The sequence below is a fragment of the Numenius arquata genome, chromosome 2 (genome assembly GCF_964106895.1).
Source record: "Numenius arquata chromosome 2, bNumArq3.hap1.1, whole genome shotgun sequence".
Taxonomy (NCBI): domain Eukaryota; kingdom Metazoa; phylum Chordata; class Aves; order Charadriiformes; family Scolopacidae; genus Numenius; species Numenius arquata.
Window position 1 is genome coordinate 132,374,824 of NC_133577.1, and position 18,095 is coordinate 132,392,918.

Below are 18,095 nucleotides of genomic sequence, written 5' to 3' on the forward strand. Positions count from 1 at the left end.
CCGCCCTTCTTCTGTAAACACTCCCGCCCCCTCCTTATACCACCCCATCCCTCCTTATACCCCCCCGCCCCTCTTCTATACTACCCCCTGCTCCTCTCTGTACCCCCCCGCCCTCGCTCTCTGTTCTCCTCCCTGTACCCCCCGACTCCTCTTCTATACCCTCCCGGCCCCCTATACCCCTTCTCTCTCCCCTATACCCCTTCTCTCTCCCCTATACCCCCTCCATCCCTCCCTATAGCACCTCCATCTCCCCTATACCCCCTCCATCTCCCCTATACCCCCTCCATCCCTCCCTATAGCACCTCCATCTCCCCTATACCCCCTTCATCTCCCCTATAGCACCTCCATCCCTCCCTATAGCACCTCCATCTCCCCTATACCCCCTCCATCTCCCCTATAGCACCTCCATCTCCCCTATACCCCCCCGCCTCCCTCTTTTACCCCCGCCCAGCCCCCCCCCCGCTCCTCCTCCCCCCCCCCCGGCATCCCCCGCCCCTCCCGGCCCCTCCCTCTCCATTCTCCCCCCTCCTCTGCTCCCCGGCCCCTCCCTCTCTATACTCTCCCCCCCCCCCCCCGCGCTGCCCGGCCCCTCCCTCGCCCCCCCGCCGCCCCCGCCGCTCCCCGCGCAGCTCCGCAGTCCGGCGCAGCCCCGGCCGGGAGAAGATGGCGGATCGCGCCGAGATGTTCTCGCTCTCCACCTTCCACTCGCTCTCCCCGCCGGGCTGCAGGTGAGCCCGGGCCGGGGGGGGGCCGTGCGGGAGGGCGGGGGGGACGGGGGACCGGCGGGTAGCGGGGCACTGCGGTACCGGGGCTGCCCTTGGCGGGTAGCGGGGCTGCGGGGATGGGGCCCGGTGGGGGCGGCGGCGGCGACGGGCCCGAATCCCCCCGACCCCTCCCGTTCCCCCGCCGCCTCCCGCCCGCTCCCCCGCCCGTTCACCTTGGGATGCGGGGCCGCGCAGGCCGCCCGCACGGCCCGGCCATTAACGGGGCCGCCGCATCCCACCCCCCCCCCCCCGTCCCTGGAGCATCCCCATCCCCAGCAGTAGGGGCTCGGGGGAGGGGGGCTCTGCCCTTTCCCCCCCCCCTCTGGAGCATCCCGGGACCCGAAGATGGGGGGGCCCCTCTGTCGTCATCATCCCCATGGATCATCCCCAGCCTCGGGAGCAGAGGATGGAGGGGCCGCTCTGTCCCCCTTTCCCGGAGCATCCTCAGCTCCGGCAGCAGGGGCTCGGGGGGGCCCTCTCTGCCCGCCATCCCCCCCTCCATCGTTACCGGAGGGTCAGGCCTCCCCCCCCAGGCTGGGCTGTGCCCGGTGCCGCCGCATCCCGCCGCTGCGGGGGGAGCCGCCGCCTCTTTGTCTCTCCGGCCGCGCCGCAGCGGTGCTGGCGCCGGGATCGGGCCCTTCTGGTGTCGCTTGGCCCGGGGGGAGGAAGCGGGGGGGCACACAACCCCTATCGCTGGTGGGTCGGGGCCTCAGCAGCCCCCCCCGCCCTGGGGCTGCTGGGTGCTGCTGGGGTCAATGGTGGGTGAAAGACTGTGGGTGTCAAAAGACGTGTGTCCCCCCCGTCCCCCCCGCCCCGGGAGCAGCGCCAGGGCCTAGCGGTGCCCATGGCGGGTCACCTTACCGCAGGGCTACCGGAGACGCAGGGCCACTGGTCAGGCCCTCCTGGCGGGTCCTATGGGGTGGAGGATGCAGCTGGGCCCCAACCTGGGGTGGGGGGAGGGTGGGGTCCTGCCAAGGTCAGGCGAGGTGCGGGGGACCCCGCACCTCACCTGACCTTGGCAGGACCCCCTCACCCCGTGTTGGGGCCCCATGGCGAGCAGTGGGGAGGACATGGCCTCTGTGGTGGCCATTTGGCTAGTTCCAGCCTCTCACCTGGGATCTGGGCCCTGGGCGATTCCCTGGGGGGGGTCTTGGCAGTGTCCCCCTGGCAGTGGTCCCCATCCAGCCCCTGCCCCTCAGACCTGGCCCCCAGCACGTCTCTGCCCTTCGCTATGGCTCAGGCCTGGGCCAGTGATGTGTCCTGGCAGTGGCCACGAGGGGCACGTGAGGCCGGAGCCCCCCGGGTCCCCCTTCTCTCCCCCCCCCCCCATGGGGTTCCATCCCCCTGGCACTGAACTCTCTACTCCCCCACGTCGTCCCTTGCCCTCTGCAAGGGGGGGACAGTGGCCACTTGGCCCCTGCACTGGCCACCTCTGCTCCCCCCGCCACGCAGCATCCATCCCCCACCCCGGCTCCTGCGGGAGCTCTTGGTCTCCGAGGTCCCCCATGGTGGTCCCAAGCCCTGGGGGGCACGATGGCTCATTACGGGTGTTGGGGGGCTGGAGCTGTGACCATTACCCCATGCGGGGAGGCAGTTTGGGGAGAGCTGGCTCTGTGGGGGGGATGCCGTGGCAGTGGGTTCGGCTGGTGCCAGTTCAAATCTGGATCCGGTTTGATCCGGATGTGGATCCTGCCCTTTCCCTGGGGGTGTCGTGCCCACCCCAGGGCTCGGTGGGCCTGGTGGGATGAGATCCCCTGATGGGAGGGGAAGGAGAGGGCAGTGAAGTTGACGTGGTGTGGAAAGGAGACGTGGTGGGGCCTCGGTGTGGCTCCTGGAGGGTGGGTCTTGCACCCCAAGTCTGGGGGTCCAGCCCTGGGGGGGGGGGGAGGCACAGGTCAGGCCGTGGGAGCCCCAGGTGCTGGTCACAGGCTTGGGGTGGGGGACGCCAGCCGGGGCTGGGTCCCCGGTGGCCAACACTGACCTCACTGCAGCTGTGTCCCTGTCCTGGGCACAGCAGGGGGTCTGGGGGGCCCTGGGGGGGGCTGGAGGCACGTCTGCTGTGCTGGTCCCCGGCCCGTCCCCACGGGAGAAGCCGCTGCAGGAGAAGCCCTGCCAGGGCCAAGTGTCCGGGGAGCTGGGCTGAAAATAACGAGGAAATTCAGTCTTCCCGTGGCCTGCTCAGGCATCGCGCCTCCTGGGGGAGCCCGGCCCCCCCAGCTCCCAGGTGAACACCGGGGTGTGTGCTGTGCCATGGTGGGGTGCATCCCCCTGTGCCCCCCATCCCTGCACAGCCCTGCTCCCTCTGCCCCAGGGGTGGGTGATGTTGGGGTCCCCTTTGGGGTCTGGCTCGCAGCCCTCACCCTGTGCCCCCCCCAGCTCAGGACACCCCAAAGTGGAGGTGGCGAGGCTGGCTCGGGGAGCACGGTGGGGGGCCGGGTCCCAGCACGCCCCATGGTGCGGCATCCCACTGGGGCGCTTCCCAACCCCCCCTTGCCCGTGTGTGGGGTTGGGGCAAACTCCCCCCTCCCCAAACCCCTGCCTCTGCTCCAGACCCTCACTCGGGTGCTCCCCACGCCCACCTCTGCCCCGACCGGCTGCGGTGTCCTGTGCAGCCATGGCAGGGATGGACACCGTCCTTCTCGCCCACTGCCCATCGCCAGAGCATCTGAGGTGCCCGTTCCCGTGTCCCCACACCGGCAGCCCTGATGCTGCCTCTTCTGGGTCCCCTTGGGGAGGTTCTGGAGCTGGGCCCTATCCCACCATGGCTGCCCCATCCTTCCATGATGGCTACATACCACTGTTGTGGCCCTGTTGGCACTGTGATGGCCCCATCAGCGCCGTGGCGGCCCCGTCCCACCACGGCGGCCCCATCAGCGCCGTGGCGGCCCCATCCCACCACGGTGGCACCATCAGCGCCATGGTGGCTCCGTCCCACTGTGGCGGTCCCATCAGCACTGTGGTGGCTTCATCCCACCATGGCAGCCCTATCAGCACCGTGGTGGCACCATCAGCACCGTGGCAGCTCCATCCCGCCGTGGCTGTGCCATCCTGCCGTGCCCGCCCCAGCTCGGCAGCACTGTGACCTAGAAACTTCAGCTGTGGTTTGTTGCGGTGGTTGCTCCTCGCTGAGGGGAGGAACGCCCCCCCGCCCCGGGCAGCCAGAGCCGGGATGTGGGTGGGCAGGAGCCCTGTGTGGGGCAGAGGCCCCAGCCCTGCCATGTAGGGCACCCGTGCCGTGTTACACCGTCCTGTGCCAGCCCAGCATGCGTGTCCCCTCAGCTGGGCGAGGGCTGATGGAGCAGTTGTCCCCCCGGGTGAGGAGGGTCCAGGGCTGCAGGAGCAGAGCCCGGACAGGGGTTTGCAGGACCCTAGCAGATCCCCATCCCAGGAGGACTCATGGCCGTGCTGTCCCTGCCCTCCCACCTGCCTCCCTCCGGGTGGCCGAGGGACCCCTGAAGCCCCTGGTTGCCCCTGGGGAGCACAGTGGGTCCCAGGACTGGTTCTGCCCACCCCCCACTGCCTGCAGGAGAGCAGCCACCGATGTCCCCAGGGCTGAGGACATGGGCTCTGCCCCCCACCATCCCTGGGGCTCTGCTCCCCCAGGGCTCTGCTTCTCACCACCCCCAGGGCTCCCCCACCCCTGGCCGGGGTCTGGGGTCCAGCCCCCTGCCCCCCTGCGGGCCGAGGCCATGGGTCCCCCCGCTGGCTCAGATGCTTTTGCCACAAATCTGGGAATATTGGCCGCTGTCTGCATGGCCTACTTCTGGGAATTATGTGATTAGGGGAAATCATCTTCCCTGGGAAACGGGAGTCAGTGCCCGGCCCCCCGTGCTGGGCGAGGGGCTGGAGAAGGGGGGTTCAGGGCAAAAGAAGGGGCAGAACCGGGGAGGTGGCTCTGGTGGTTGTGGGGGCTCTGACCCCCCATGTAGGGGGATCCGCTCCCACTGTGGATCCAGTCCCACTGGGACCCAGACCCCAGTGAGGTCCCCATGAGACCCCAGACCTGTCCCCACCGGAGGAGCCCCATGTGTCCCACCCCTCCCTCCCCCCCAGGAGATGCCGTGTGCCCTCGGGGCCGGGCTGGGGGGACCCTGGGTGTCCCCAGACCCCGGCAGGGTGGGCAGAGGGTCCTGGCTGGTGCCCGGGTGCTGCCGCACCTCCCACCCTGCAGAGCCGCCCAAAACACTCAATTTCCGTTTTCCAACACCAAATCCTGCCAAGAGTTGTCGTCGTCTTCCTATTTTTTTTCTTTTTTTTAATTTTTTTTCCCTTTCCCTGCAGAAACCGCTGGTTTCCATGACGCCCCCGTTCCCGAGGGAGCGGCTCGGCACCCCTGGCCGCCCCTACCTGCGGGGCAGGCGGGGAGGTGGCACGGGCGAGGACGGGGTGGCACGGCCCCGATCCGCGGCAGGGGTCACCCCGCAGCCGGCTGTGCCCTCCCCGCACACGCCTGGGGTTTGGCTCCAGGGTTTTTGCTGGGCTGGGAACTCGGGAGACTCGTTGCGCGCCGTGGTGGTGGCCTTGGCACCGCCACACGGCTGGGGACAACCCACACCTGCGTGGCCATGAGCCGCGCTGGGCTCTCACCGTCCCGGCGCGAGGCTGGCGGTGAATCTGGGCAGTTTGTGGTGAGTGCGGTGCTGAGTAGCCACCCCGTACTCTGCAGTGGCCATCGCCCTCCTCGTCACCTCCAGCCCGGCTCGGGGTTACACCAGCGTGTCCCTGTGGTGCCACCGGGGTGGTGCTCCCATGCTGGCACCCTGGGGTGATGGCGTTATGCTGGCATGTCCCTGTGGTGCCACCAGGGTGGTGCTCCCATGCCAGCACCCTGGGGTGACAGGGTTACACCAGCGTGTCCCTGTGGTGCCACCGGCGTGGTGGTCCCATGGTGGCACCCTGGGGTGACGGCGGTACAATGCCAGCACATGCCTGCGGTGCCCCTCAGCTCTCCGGGCCCTCGTAGTGCCATGGGGGAAACGGGAGGCATTTCCCTGGGGTTTGTCGGTGTGTCACCACCAGCACGATGTCCCCAGCCCTGACGTCCCCTGTCCCTCTCCCCAGGCCCCCCCAGGACATCAGCCTGGAGGAGTTTGATGACGAGGACCTGTCGGAGATCACGGACGACTGCGGCATCGGGCTGAACTACGACTCGGACCACTATGAGAAGGTGCAGGAGCCGAGCGCGCTGAGCCCCCCCGGGGGCTGCCCAGGGCTTTGGTGGGGACCAATGCTCCCGGCAAAGCCCCCCCCAGAGTCAAGGGTGTGGGGGTCCCTGTGCCAGGGTGCTGAGGGGGTGCACTGCAGAGTGCAGGCAGGGACCCCCCCCGGCATGTTCAGACACCCTGGGACTTCTCACCACCTCTGGCTGAGCCCCGTGGGGTGGCCACAGGGGACATGGGTGGCTCAACAGCCACCACCAGCTCGGGCAACGCTGGGGTGTCAGGGCATCATCTGCCACGGTGCTCCCCTGGTTCTGGTGGCTACCGTGGCTCCCACTTACTCAGCTCTTCCCCAGCTCTGCCCTGCCCCCGGGGGAATGGTGCTGGGGAAACGGGGGGGTGGCCAGGCAGGCGTGTGGGTGGGATGAGCTGTGGGTGTTGGGGCCAGGACGGGCAGGAACGGGCAAGGTGCTGGCAGAGCTGGGGGGTCCCTGCTCCCTGGCACAGGGCACTTTCCTCTTGGAGCCCCCCGTTCTGTTGGGGCGGGAGCGGAGGCGCTGGCGGAGCTGCTGGGGGGGGGTCGTGCCCCGGTGGCCACACCGTGCCGGGGAGTGGGGCTGTGATGGTGGCCACCGTGGCCACTAACTGTGTGCCGCATCCCCAGGACTGCCTGGTGCTGGAGCGGGGCGAGCAGCCGCACCCCGTCTGCACCTTCCAGGACGACTTCCAGGAGTTCGAGATGATCGATGACAACGAGGAGGAGGAGGAAGAGGAGGAGGAGGGCAATGAGCTGGAAGCTCCACCGTCCCCTTCGGCCTCACCCATCCCCTCGCCCGCTCTGGAGGAGACGCAGAAGCACCGGCCCACCACCCTCAACCTGACAGCCCCGGGCACCCAGGTGAGGGTGGGGGCAGCTGGGATGGGTCTCTCTGCCTCCCCTCGGTGTCTCTGCACCCTATAGCCGGTGGAGGAGGAGGAGGAGTGGGGGCTCTATGGGATGCGGTGTGGGGGGGTCTGCCCATGGGAGCGTGGTGGGGGGACAAAGACAGCACCGGCTCCAGCTCCGCAGTGGTGGAGCCAAGCTGGGGATGTTGGGGACGGGTCTGGGGGGGCCCCTGCCAGGCCCTGGCCCGGGGGGTCCTGTCCCCATGTCTGGGTTGGGGACACCTCCACGTGGTGCAGGGTTGTGAGGTGTGTGGGCACAGCGGGTGTCACGGGGCTGGCCTGTGCATCGCACACGCGTGTGCTCGGCTGTGTGTGTGCACAGATGCGCGCACACAGGTGCTTGTGCACGCCCCATCTCTCCTTTTCCACCCCCGGAGCTGGGCTGAGGGGCTCCCCCGGGGTGGGGGGGTGTCCCCCCCGCAGAGGTGGTGCCGCAGGGGTGTCCCTGTGTCCCCGTGTCCCCGTGGGCACGCATGCCGGTGCGGTGCCGGCCGGGAGCTGCTGCGCCGCCGCAGTGCGTGGGCAGCCGCCTGCGGTGCTGCCTGCATCCGCCTGCGTTGCCATGGTGCCGGGGGGGCTTTTGGGATCCTCAGCCCCCCTCCCGGGAGGGCACCGCACGCCGCTGGTGCCGGGGGGCTGGGGGCGGGCGCAGGAGGGTGACAAAGCCCCAGGGCTCTCCTCCAGAGCCCCCCCAGCCCCAAGGTGCTGCACCCCAGGGGGGTGCGTGAACCCAGCCGCCCCGGTCCATCGTCCCTTGGGGTGTCAGCGCAGCCCCCGGTGGTGCCGGATCTGGCACCAGGGTGCAAATCCCGGTAATCCCTGCTCCAGCCCATTTGCACCAGCCCCGGGGGGGGACAAGACTGATCTTGGGGTGCCAACCCCTTCCAGCACCCATCTCCGTCCCCCCCAGCACCCATCCTGTGGCAGCCCCCCTCCCCGCTGCCATGCTCGTGCGTGCCCCGCGGCACGTGGCGCCAGCCCCGCTCCCTAATCTCCCGCTCGCCGGGATTATCGCTGCCTGCGCTTCCCATCAGGATTAATCTGCAGCTGCTGCCGCGCCGGAGCAAGCAGCCATGGCCCTGCCGGCCCCTGCCCGCATGGCGGGGACGGCGGCTTTTCTGGGGAGGCAGTAGGGCATCCTGCTCGCCGGGTCGGGCTCTGCTCTGGGGGGCACAGGGCAGAGCAGGGCCCCATTTGGGGGTCCCACGGGGCCAGTGCTGGTGTGGGCGCATGCCACGCGCGGTGTGGTCCCCGGGGCCGTGTGGGACGGGCAGCATGCCGTCCCTCCATCCCGCTCTGCGGCCGGGGCCAGCGTCTGGCCGGGCAGGGGAGCTGGGGACGTGGTGGCCCTAATCCGGATAAGCCCCTGGGCACGTGGCCTGGGCGCTGCCAAGCTGGTGGGGAGCAGCGAGCCGTGCCGAGGGGCACCCCTGGACCCCTCCAGCTGCGTTCGGTGCCCCTGTACCCTGACACAGCCCTGGCCGGGCACCCCGGTTCATCCCCTTGGCCGTGTCCCCAGATGTCCCTGGGTTCGGCCACCCCGCGTCCCCTCCCGGGGCTCACCTCCCCCCCCCACCCGCTCACCCCGGCTCTGCTTTCCCCCCAGGACTCCCTAAACAACAATGGCAGCTTCCCACAGCCCGCTCACCGCACCACCTGGCAGGACGCCCTTCTCCACTCCTCCTCCTCCTCCTCTTCCTCACACGCTGGTGAGTGCAGGATGGGGTCCGTGGGGCAGGGACTCACTCCCCCTGGGGGGGTCCTGCAGCCATCCCCCTTGGTTAAACCCCTCTTTGGCCAGGATTCTGGCCCCGGGGCGAGGGGCTGACGCGGGCCTCTGCCTTCCCTCGCAGGACACTCGTCTCCCCACGCCTGCATCCAAGATGGACCCTGCCTGGAGAGCCCGAAGGGGCCGAGCCCCGGGGGGGCCGGGCAGGCCCCCGCCTCGCTGCAGCCCTCCCCCTTTGACTCGCAAGGCAACAGCCACGAGTCGCTGGCACATGGTAACCCATCGCCCCCGAGAGCCGGGGAAGATTATAACATGAATATCATCTCCTCTGCGCTCCGAGCACCGCACTCCCCGTCGCACCTCTGCCAGCCGCCCCCTAAACCGTCTCTCTCTCCAACAGGGCCTGCGGCTCCCCCCGGCCCCCCCGACACGGGCTTGCCGCCCCGGGCCCCCCCAGCCGCCGTCGATGGCCGCCGTGCCCCACCAAAGCATGAGGCGGCCCCCAGCCGAGAGAGGCTGGCGCCTGGCGAAGGGGGTGGCTCGGGGGCCGGCAGCCCGGGGTCCCCCACGGCCCCCCAAGAGAAGGCTGGCTCCCCGCGGTGCCGGGAGGAGCCGGTGGCCATGGTGGTCGCCGAGCGGCAGGAGGGGCAGGGCGCCCGGCTGACGGGTGCCTACGAGCGCCCCGCGGGGCCGGCAGAGTCCCTCAGCTCCGACGGGGAGGGCCCCCAGCCCGGGCGGGCGGCCAGCATGCGCGGGCACCCCTCGGGCTCCTCGGAGACCACCTCGCCCTCCTCGGACCCCGGCATCGAGGCCGACCTCACCAGCCGGACCACCAAGCCCTTCCTGCCCGGCGGCCGGCACGGAGAAGACCTCAGCTCGCCCGGCTCCGACTCGGACGTGGAGGGGGAGATCGAGGCGGCCTTCGCCGGTGGGCGCCTGGTCAGCAACATGATCTCCTCCATCTCGGAGACGGAGCTGGACCTGAGCAGCGACAGCAGCAGCGGCAGGTCCTCCCACCTCACCAACTCCATCGAGGAGGCCAGCTCGCCCACCTCGGAGGCCGAGCTGGAGACGGAGCTGGAGGCCCCCGGCCTGATGGGCATCAAGGACTCCCTGCTGCTGGACAAGGGCAAGGAGGAGGAGGAGGAGACCCTGGAGAGGGAGCTGCCGGAGCGCGGGGTGGTGAGGCGGGAGAGCCTGGCTGAGCTGAAGATGGAGGGCTACTATGACAGCCTGGACCCCGTGGACTCCTCCGCGCCCGCGGGCCAGACGGACGTCTCCGTCTCCAGCCCCCTGGACCTGAAGATCGACCCCGACCACAGCCTGGAGAGCATCCGGCGCTCCTTCTACCTGCCAGTGGGGCCCAAGCTGATGCCCGAGGCAGACGAGGAGGACAACAGCGAGTATGACTCCGACTCGGAGTCAGAGCCCGACCTGAGCGAGGACTCGGACTCGCCCTGGCTGCTCAGCAACCTCGTCAACAAGATGATCTCGGAGGGCTCCTACCCCATCAAGTGCCCGGACGAGTGCTTCCAGCAGACCCACTCGCTCTGCGACACCATCTCCCCGGCCTCCGACCTGGAGCCCGAGATCCTGAGCGAGGCGCTGGACGAGGGGCCGGGCTCGCGGGACTCCCCGGTGGGGGCGGGGGACCCGGCCCCCCTGCCCCGCTGCCAGCGCGCCATCGAGCTGGTGGACATGGAGACGCTGCGCAGCTCCCTCCAGCGCGCCGAGGATGAGCAGGCCCTGGGCGCTGGCACGGAGCCGGTGCCGGAGCTGCCCGCCGACGAGCCGGGCCCCTTCCTCTTCCTCAGCAACCCCACCAACGACACCATAGCCCCCGTCTTCCCGGGGCGCCCCGTCGCCCTCGACAGGCTGGGCGCCTCTGAGGTCCTGGCCACCTTCGGCTGCCGCTCGGGGCCACCCCGTGCCGCCCCGCGCACCGAGGTCGCCACCGAGGAGCACCACACCACCGTGGCGCCATCACCACCGGCCACCGTCCCGGAGGACTGGGCCATCGACCGGGACCTGGACTCGGGCATCCTGGAGGCCGACGCCATGATCGACGACGTCCGGTTAGCGCCCCAGGGGCAGAGCCCCGACGGCTGCCCACCCGCCCTGGATGTCTCCACCGCCAAGACCAACCGCGGCTTCACCATGGCCTACTCCACGGACGAGGACGAGGTGCCCTACCTGAAGGGCTCCCCCTTCCCTGAGGACCCGCTGCGGGGGAGCTTCGGGGGGGAGCTGCCGCCCGCCCCCGGGGGGCTGGAGCCGCGGGCGCTGGACGAGTCCCTGGCCTACGACTCGGTGAAGTACACGCTGGTGGTGGACGAGCACACGCAGCTGGAGCTGGTGAGTCTGCGGCGCTGCACCTCGGTGCTGAGCGACGACAGCGACCTGCTCCGCGCCTGCGACCGCTGCGACCTGGAGGAGGAGGAGGCCGCCTTCGGGGATGGGCTGGTGGCCCCCGATGCCCACAGCTCCTCCGAGGACTCGTCCCCAGAGGCCGACCTGCAGTTCTCCAAGAAGTTCCTCAACGTCTTTGTCAACAGCACCTCACGCTCCTCCAGTAAGTGACCCGTGCCGTGCCATGCCGTGCCATCCTGGGCTGCTCTGCAGGCTGGTTGCCCTCCCATGTCCTGCCTCAGCCACCCTGGCTGTGGCATGGTCCCTGTGTGGCACAGCACGGGAAATGGGGCAGGAGGCGTTGTGGGGCTGGACCTGAAGGCTATGGGGTCTCCCCCGTTGGTGGCTGATCCCCAACACCCCTTCGCACCAGCATCCTGCGGGGTTCTTGTCCCCAGGCTGCTGGGTGGGGGGCACGGGGCCAGGGGCTCTGGTGGGACCCCCCTGAGATGGGGTGGTGGGTGATGGCCATCTGCTCCCCACTGCCCTTGCCCCGAGGGTCCTGCAGCCCCCAATGTAGGTGGAGGTGGGGTGTGCCCCCAGCATGGTGGGGTGGGTGGGAGCTGCCCCTCGGCCCCATGGCAGCCTCCTCCTCCACAGGCACAGAGTCCTTCGGGCTGTTCTCCTGCATGGTGAACGGGGAGGAGCGGGAGCAGACCCACCGGGCCGTCTTCAGGTGAGCAGCCAGTCTGGCCCTGGCCACGGGCACCTCGGGGGGGGTCTCATAGGACACCCCTCTCCCATGGCTCTGCCCCTCCCTGCCCACCTCCTGCATCCCGCATCCCCCCCCAGGTTCATCCCCCGCCACGAGGATGAGCTGGAGCTGGACGTGGATGACCCCATCCTGGTGGAGCTGGAGGAGGATGACTACTGGTACCGGGGCTACAACATGCGGACGGGGGAGAGGGGGATCTTCCCCGCCTTCTACGCCCACGAGGTGGTCGGCCAAGCCCGGGACGCCATCGGTAGGAGCCTGCGGGGTCCCCAGGGTGGTGGTGGGGTGTTGGAAATTGTGGGGGGCGTGGGGGGCTCGGGGCGGTGTCTCCTCGTCCCCTCTCCCTGCACAGGCCTGAAGAGGAACCCGTGCTGGGTGGAGCGGTTCAACGTGCAGTTCCTGGGCTCGGTGGAGGTGCCGTACCACCAGGGCAACGGCATCCTCTGCGCTGCCATGCAGAAGGTGAGCCCACGGCAGGGGGCCGGCGGTGTGGCCCCCCTTCCTCCCCACGCCGGCGTGAGCCCCCCATGTCATGATTCCACTGCGTGCCCCCCTAGATTGCCACCACCAGGAAGCTGACGGTGCACCTGCGCCCGCCGGCCAGCTGCGACCTGGAGATCACGCTGCAGGGCATCAAGCTCATCCTCACCGTCACCGAGTACAGCCGGGATGAGGAGGTGAGGGGCGGGGGGCAAGGAGGGGGAGAGCCGTGGGAGAGGGGGTCCTGTGAGACCCCCCGAGGTGGTGGTGGGTGCAGGTGCCTGCCCTGCCATGAGCCGGACACCCACACCTCGGATCCTCTCCTCTCCTCTCCTCTCCTCTCCTCTCCTCTCCTCTCCTCTCCTCTCCTCTCCTCTCCTCTCCTCTCCTCTCCTCTCCTCTCCTCTCCTCTCCTCTCCTCTCCTCTCCTCTCCTCTCCTCTCCTCTCCTCTCCTCTCCTCTCCTCTCCTCTCCTCTCCTCTCCTCTCCTCTCCTCTCCTCTCCTCTCCTCTCCTCTCCTCTCCTCTCCTCTCCTCTCCTCTCCTCTCCTCTCCTCTCCTCTCCTCTCCTCTCCTCTCCTCTCCTCTCCTCTCCTCTCCCGCTTCTCTTCCAGTTTGAGCGCTGCAGCCACTTCTTCCAGATGAAGAACATCTCCTTCTGCGGGTGCCACCCCCGTAACAGCTGGTGAGACCCCCCCTCCTCCTCCTCCCACAGCCCCCCTGGGCATTCCCAGCCCCAAGGGACCCCTCCCTCATCCCCTACCCGAGACACCCACACCCCTGTGGTGCCACACCAGGTCCCCCTGCTTGGTCCCCGTCCTGGCGTGGCTGCCCCAGCCCCAGGGCCCCGGTGGGTGTCCCCTCCACAGAGCCCCCCGCCGGGGCAGGAGTGGGGTGTCGTGTCCCCCCCCCTCACCCTGCTCCCCCCCTGCAGCTACTTCGGGTTCATCACCAAGCACCCGGTGCTGAGCCGCTTCGCCTGCCACGTCTTCGTCTCCCAGGAATCCATGCGGCACGTGGCCGAGTGTGTCGGGTACGATGGGGACGGGGGCGGCCGCGGAGGGCTGGGGGAGCCGGGGGCTGCGGGTTGGGGGTGCCAGGGCTGGGTGTTACAGGGGTTTTGGGTGTTGGGGGGTCTGCATGCGGGGGGGCTGGCTGTGCCAGGGCTGGGGTTCTGGGTGCTGGGGTTCTGGGTGCAGGGGGTCTGGCTGTGCCGGGGCTGGGGGTTACCGGGGTTTTGGGTGCTGGGGTTCTGGGTCTGATGGGTCTGGGGATGTGGGGGGTTCTGGGTGCAGGGGGGTCTGGCTGTGCCGGGGCTGAGGGTTACAGGGGTTTTGGGTGCTGGGGGGCTGGGTGCAGGGGGGCTGGCTCTGCTGGTACAGAGGGTCTGGGTGCTGGGGGCCTGGCTGTGCTGGGGCTGAGGGTGGGGGGGGCTGCGGTGCTGGGGTCTGTACCCCAGCCCCCCCCTGAGCCACCCTGTTGTGCCCTTCCCTGCAGACGAGCGTTTCAGGAATATTACCAGGAGCACCTGGAGTACGCCTGCCCCACAGAGGACATTTACCTGGAGTAAGGGGACGGTCACTGTGTCTCCTGCTTCCACACCCCCCTCCAGCCCCACAGACGGCCAGAGACTCTGTCTGACCCCACAACCAGCTGGCTTGGCCCCCCCCTGCACATACTCCAGCCCATGCCCCACGGACTCCCCACACATCCTCACCGCTTCTCGGGGGGGCCGGGGGCCAGGCCGCAGCCGCAGACCCTGGGTGGGCATCCGGGGTGCACCCAGCGCCGCCCCGGCCCCGTGCCATGGGGACCCCGGCCAGGGGGGAGATGCAGCCGAGCCTGGGGGCCGGGGGAGAAGCTGCCCCCCCTGCATGAGCAAAGCCAGCCCGGGGCCGCAGGAGCGGGGACCAGCCGAGCCCCCCAGCGGGAAAGGAGACACCGGGGGGTGAACGGGGTTGAGGGAGTGGGGGGGGGGGGGGGAAGTGCTTGCAGGGGCAGCGGGAAGGGGGTGAACGGGGATGTGGGGAGGTTGTGGGGGGCTGATGGGGGCACAGGGAGGTGGGAGTGATGGGGTGAGCATCTCCAGCTGTGAAGCCCCCCACGTCCATGCTGTCCCCCTGCACAGCGGCAGCACCACCCTCCCAGCCCCCTTGAGGGGGGGCTCCCCCCACCGCTGCAGGTCCCCCCAGAGTAGCCTTGCACCCCAATGCACCCTCCACAGCCCCCGGGGACTGCAGCACAGCCCCTCCTGCCCCCGGCCCCCTCCCCTCCATCGGTGTCCCCTGCCCCACTGCCGCTCTGCCATCCCCTCCCGTCCTGGGGGGGGGGGGGGCGTGGGGTGCAGGACTGACATTTGGGGCAGGGGGGATCCCCACAGGGCGGGGGGGGCAACGCTGCAGGCCCCGTGGGAACGCCCCCCGGCCTGAATGTGTGTGCCCTGCGAGAGGAAGGCTGGGGGTTGGGCCGGGGGGTCCGGCCGAGCGTGGCAGCGGGCCGGTGGCCGCCCCCGCTCCTCACTGCTGTGCCTGGTGATTTCTTTTGCTTGCCGGCCCCCCCCACCACTGCCGCCCCCCCCGCCCCCGCCCCAGCTAGTTTAGTGCCGAAAACTCCACTCCGCGCTCTGTACCGATAGCGACCTCCTCAACCCCACCAGCCAGAGGGGTCCTGAGCAACCCACACTTGTACAAACCCCGGGTCAAGGTTCTCCCCCCACCGCCTTGTCATCCACTTGGTCTTTCAATAAAATATATGCTTGGTGTGACCGCGAGGATGGGGCCGCTGGGTCGGTGCCGTGGGGAGACCCCAGGGCTGGGGGGGACAAGGCAGGGGGGGCACTGCACTTGGGAATGCTGGGTCGGTGCCGTGGGGAGACCCCAGGGCTGGGGGGGACAAGGCAGGGGGGGCACTGCACTTGGGAATGCTGGGTCGGTGCCGTGGGGAGACCCCAGGGCTGGGGGGGACAGGGCAGGGTTCCCTGTGGAGGCAGCCCCTCCGCAGCCCACCCTGGGAGCGGGGCAATGGCCACGGGGCGGCCGGGCACCCTGGGGGGCTCAGGGCTGGGGAGGGACATGGGGACTTACTGCCAGGGCAGGGACCTCGGGGTGGGGTGGCAGCAGTCCCTGGGGGTGGTGGGACCCCATGAGCAGGGTGGGGTGGGCAGGAGCCTGCGCTGGCACAGCATCCCTCAGACCACCGTGGCTGGTGTCATGGTGCCACTTGCCAGCCCCACGGCCATGGGTTCCCTGCACAGACCCCTCCTAGATCAGCAACCCCCTGCACACTCCGCCTTTGGCTCCCCACCATGGGTTACCAACCCCAGGAACCTGCCACCCCCCCACCCGGGGAGCCCTGAGGTGTGGAGGGGTTATGGGTGCAGGTCTGTCCCATGCCACCCTGCACAGACCAGTAGCCCTGGGGAGCAGCGAGCCACTCCGCCCCCCCCCCCCCCCCAAATGCAGCAGGACGTCGCTCCTGCCCAGCCTCACTCCCCCCCCCCCCATCCCTGATGCTGGTTTGGGGCTGGGGGAGCACACAACCCCCCAGTGGGCAGGAAGCCACAGCTGGCTACAGCTGCCCAGGGTTGGGGTCTGGGGATGCCAGGGGTCCCAGTACATCCCCTGTGGAGGGGTCCCAGACAGCAGCCCTGGTCTGGGGGCTGCCGGAGCGGAGAGACACCACGGAACAAAGCAGAGCTTTCTTATAAATTTATTACATAATAATAATAATAATTAATAATAATAATATAATATAAGAAACATAGATCTCTGTGGGGTATGTGTATCACAACGTCAAGGGCAGGAGGCGAATGGCCACACCTCCATGACTCTGGAGAAGGAGAAAGCTCCTCCGAAAAATCCATACAAAATAAGGGTGAAGTCAAACCGACCCTGTCAAATTAAAAACGGAACAAAAAAAACCCAAAAACAAACAAAAAAAATAATATATATATATAACCCACAGGTGAGTCCGTCGGGGTAAAGAAACAAGAGTGTGGATGCCGGGGCCGTGGTCGCACGCGCGGGTGCGAGGGCGGGAGCCGGAATATGCACATGCAGAGGGTGTGAGGGGGGGGTCCCCGCGGGTGACACACGCATGCGGCAGTGGGGGCTGCCCGCGGGGGGACGGGACAGAGAGAAAACCACCCTGCACTTTGTGCCCGATGGGAAGGGGGCCGGAGAAACCCCTCATCACCACCCCCCCGGGAACAAAGCGCTTTGGGTTCTGTTTTCTCTTCTCCTACAGTCAGAATTACAGACAGGAGCTGATGGAGAACGGGGGGGGGCGATGGCGTCAGTCTGGACAAAGGAAAAATACCAACAACTTGTTGTTTTTGTTTTTGTTTTTTTTTTTTTAAAAAAAAAACCCAAACCCTTCAAAGCCAAAAAAAAAAAAAAAAACCCAAAAAAAACCCCAAAAAAAGAAAAAAAGTGTATCCCTTTTTACAGCAGAAACCCCAAGTCGTTGAGAAGCCATGAGAATCACAGTAACCGCCGGGCGGGACGGGACGGCGCGGCCCAGGGCTGCGGGTGCTTGGTGCCGGCCGCGCCACGGGCGCCGGGGGTGGGTTCCTCGCCCGCTACCCCTCTGCCTTCTCCTGGATGGCTTTTCAAAGCAAAATGTCTCACTGGGCCGGGAGATGTCGGGAGCGGAGATGCCGGTGCGGCCAGAATAGATACAGAGGCAGGAAAGCGCTATCTACACCTGGGGGAAATCCTCTCGGCTTCAGCTGAGAAAATAAACGTCAAGCAGCAGCGGCTGCGTTAGCGGGGGGTCACGGTTCTGGGGGGGGTGGGGAACGGCCACAGGACAAGACCTCAGCCCTCGGCCAGCCCGCGGTCCCTGGTGAAGGCACCGCATCGCTGGGGCGAGGGACCTGACCCTGCGGGCGCCGGGGAGGTGCGGGACGTGGCCGTCCCGGTGGCGCGGGCTCGGGGGGCGCAGACAGGGTGGGAAGGGGTTCTGCGGCTCGGGGTGGGGGGGCACAAGCAGGTCAGCAGAAGGGGGTCTCGGCACCCAGCACGAAGGCACCGCGGCGAAGCAGGTTCGCCCGGTGTCCCCGGTGCTGCCTGGGGACGGTGCCACCTCCAGAGCCCCGGCTCTGCCACGCGTCCGCGGTGGGTGTGGGGGGACAGGGGGGGCACAGCGCTGGGCGGGAGGATGATGAGGAGGATGAAGGTGTGGGGCTGCTGGGGCAGGGGAGCAGGTTTGCGGCAGCCCCGGGCAGCCCCCGGGGACTGGGGTGGGGGGGTGACGGGGTGGCAGCGTGGTGGAAAGTCGCCTTCTCTGGTGTTAGGCCTGACTGGGACGAGCCGTGGTGTCCCCGGGGGGGGTCACGCAGTGTTTGCCAACACAGGTACGGCTGCAGCTGCTTTGGTGCGGGAAGCTGGGATGCACGGGGAGGGCGGCGCGGCCGCCGGCGCTGCTGGGGCAGAGCGGTGCATCCACCATTTCCAGCCCTGGCCAAGAGGACAGGGGGCAGCGGGGGGAACCAGAGGGGGGCTCCTCGGAAATGGCAAGAAGGCGTCCAGCTTTCCCGGGTCCCAGACCGAACTTTCTGCAGAAAAAAAACAAACCCAGTTGCGCTTCTGCAGACTTCTGGCCTCTTGCGGCAAGAGGCGGGTGCAGGCGGGGGGTCTCTTGGGGTTGCCCCAGAAACAGCTGCGGAAGGGGCAGAGACTCGGGGTTCGCCCGGCGGGTACCCACCGGGCAGCCTGCACTCAGGCTAACACACCTCACACTTCCACCAGCAGCGCCTGCCGCCCGCCCCGAGGGGGCACGAGGGCCATGGGGGGCTCCAAGGGCCACCGGGGTCTCCGAGGACCACCAGGGTCTCCAAGGGCCACTGGGGTCTCTGAGGGCCACCGGGGTCTCCGAGGGCTGCCAGGGTCTCCG

General features: G+C 68.6%; 1 protein-coding gene across 1 annotated transcript; it reads left to right on the forward strand.

The window, feature by feature from the left end:
* The first annotated feature begins 663 nt into the window (after positions 1 to 663).
* On the forward strand, positions 664 to 13,770 carry MAPK8IP2 (mitogen-activated protein kinase 8 interacting protein 2). Its single transcript, XM_074168934.1, has 12 exons — positions 664 to 728; positions 5,826 to 5,931; positions 6,588 to 6,821; positions 8,475 to 8,577; positions 8,722 to 11,169; positions 11,607 to 11,682; positions 11,799 to 11,971; positions 12,074 to 12,183; positions 12,279 to 12,398; positions 12,815 to 12,885; positions 13,135 to 13,233; positions 13,698 to 13,770. The coding sequence occupies exons 1-12, from the start codon at positions 664 to 666 to the stop codon at positions 13,768 to 13,770; spliced, it is 3,678 nt and encodes a 1,225-aa protein (XP_074025035.1).
* Positions 13,771 to 18,095: the final 4,325 nt, after the last annotated feature.

Coding starts and splice junctions, on each gene's coding strand:
- MAPK8IP2 (XM_074168934.1), top strand. CDS start 664: ATGGCGGATCGCGCCGAGATGTTCTCGCTCTCCACCTTCCACTCGCTC. Junction 6,822..8,474: donor TGACAGCCCCGGGCACCCAG/GTGAGGGTGGGG, acceptor CTTTCCCCCCAG/GACTCCCTAAACAACAATGG. Junction 8,578..8,721: donor CTCCTCTTCCTCACACGCTG/GTGAGTGCAGGA, acceptor CTTCCCTCGCAG/GACACTCGTCTCCCCACGCC.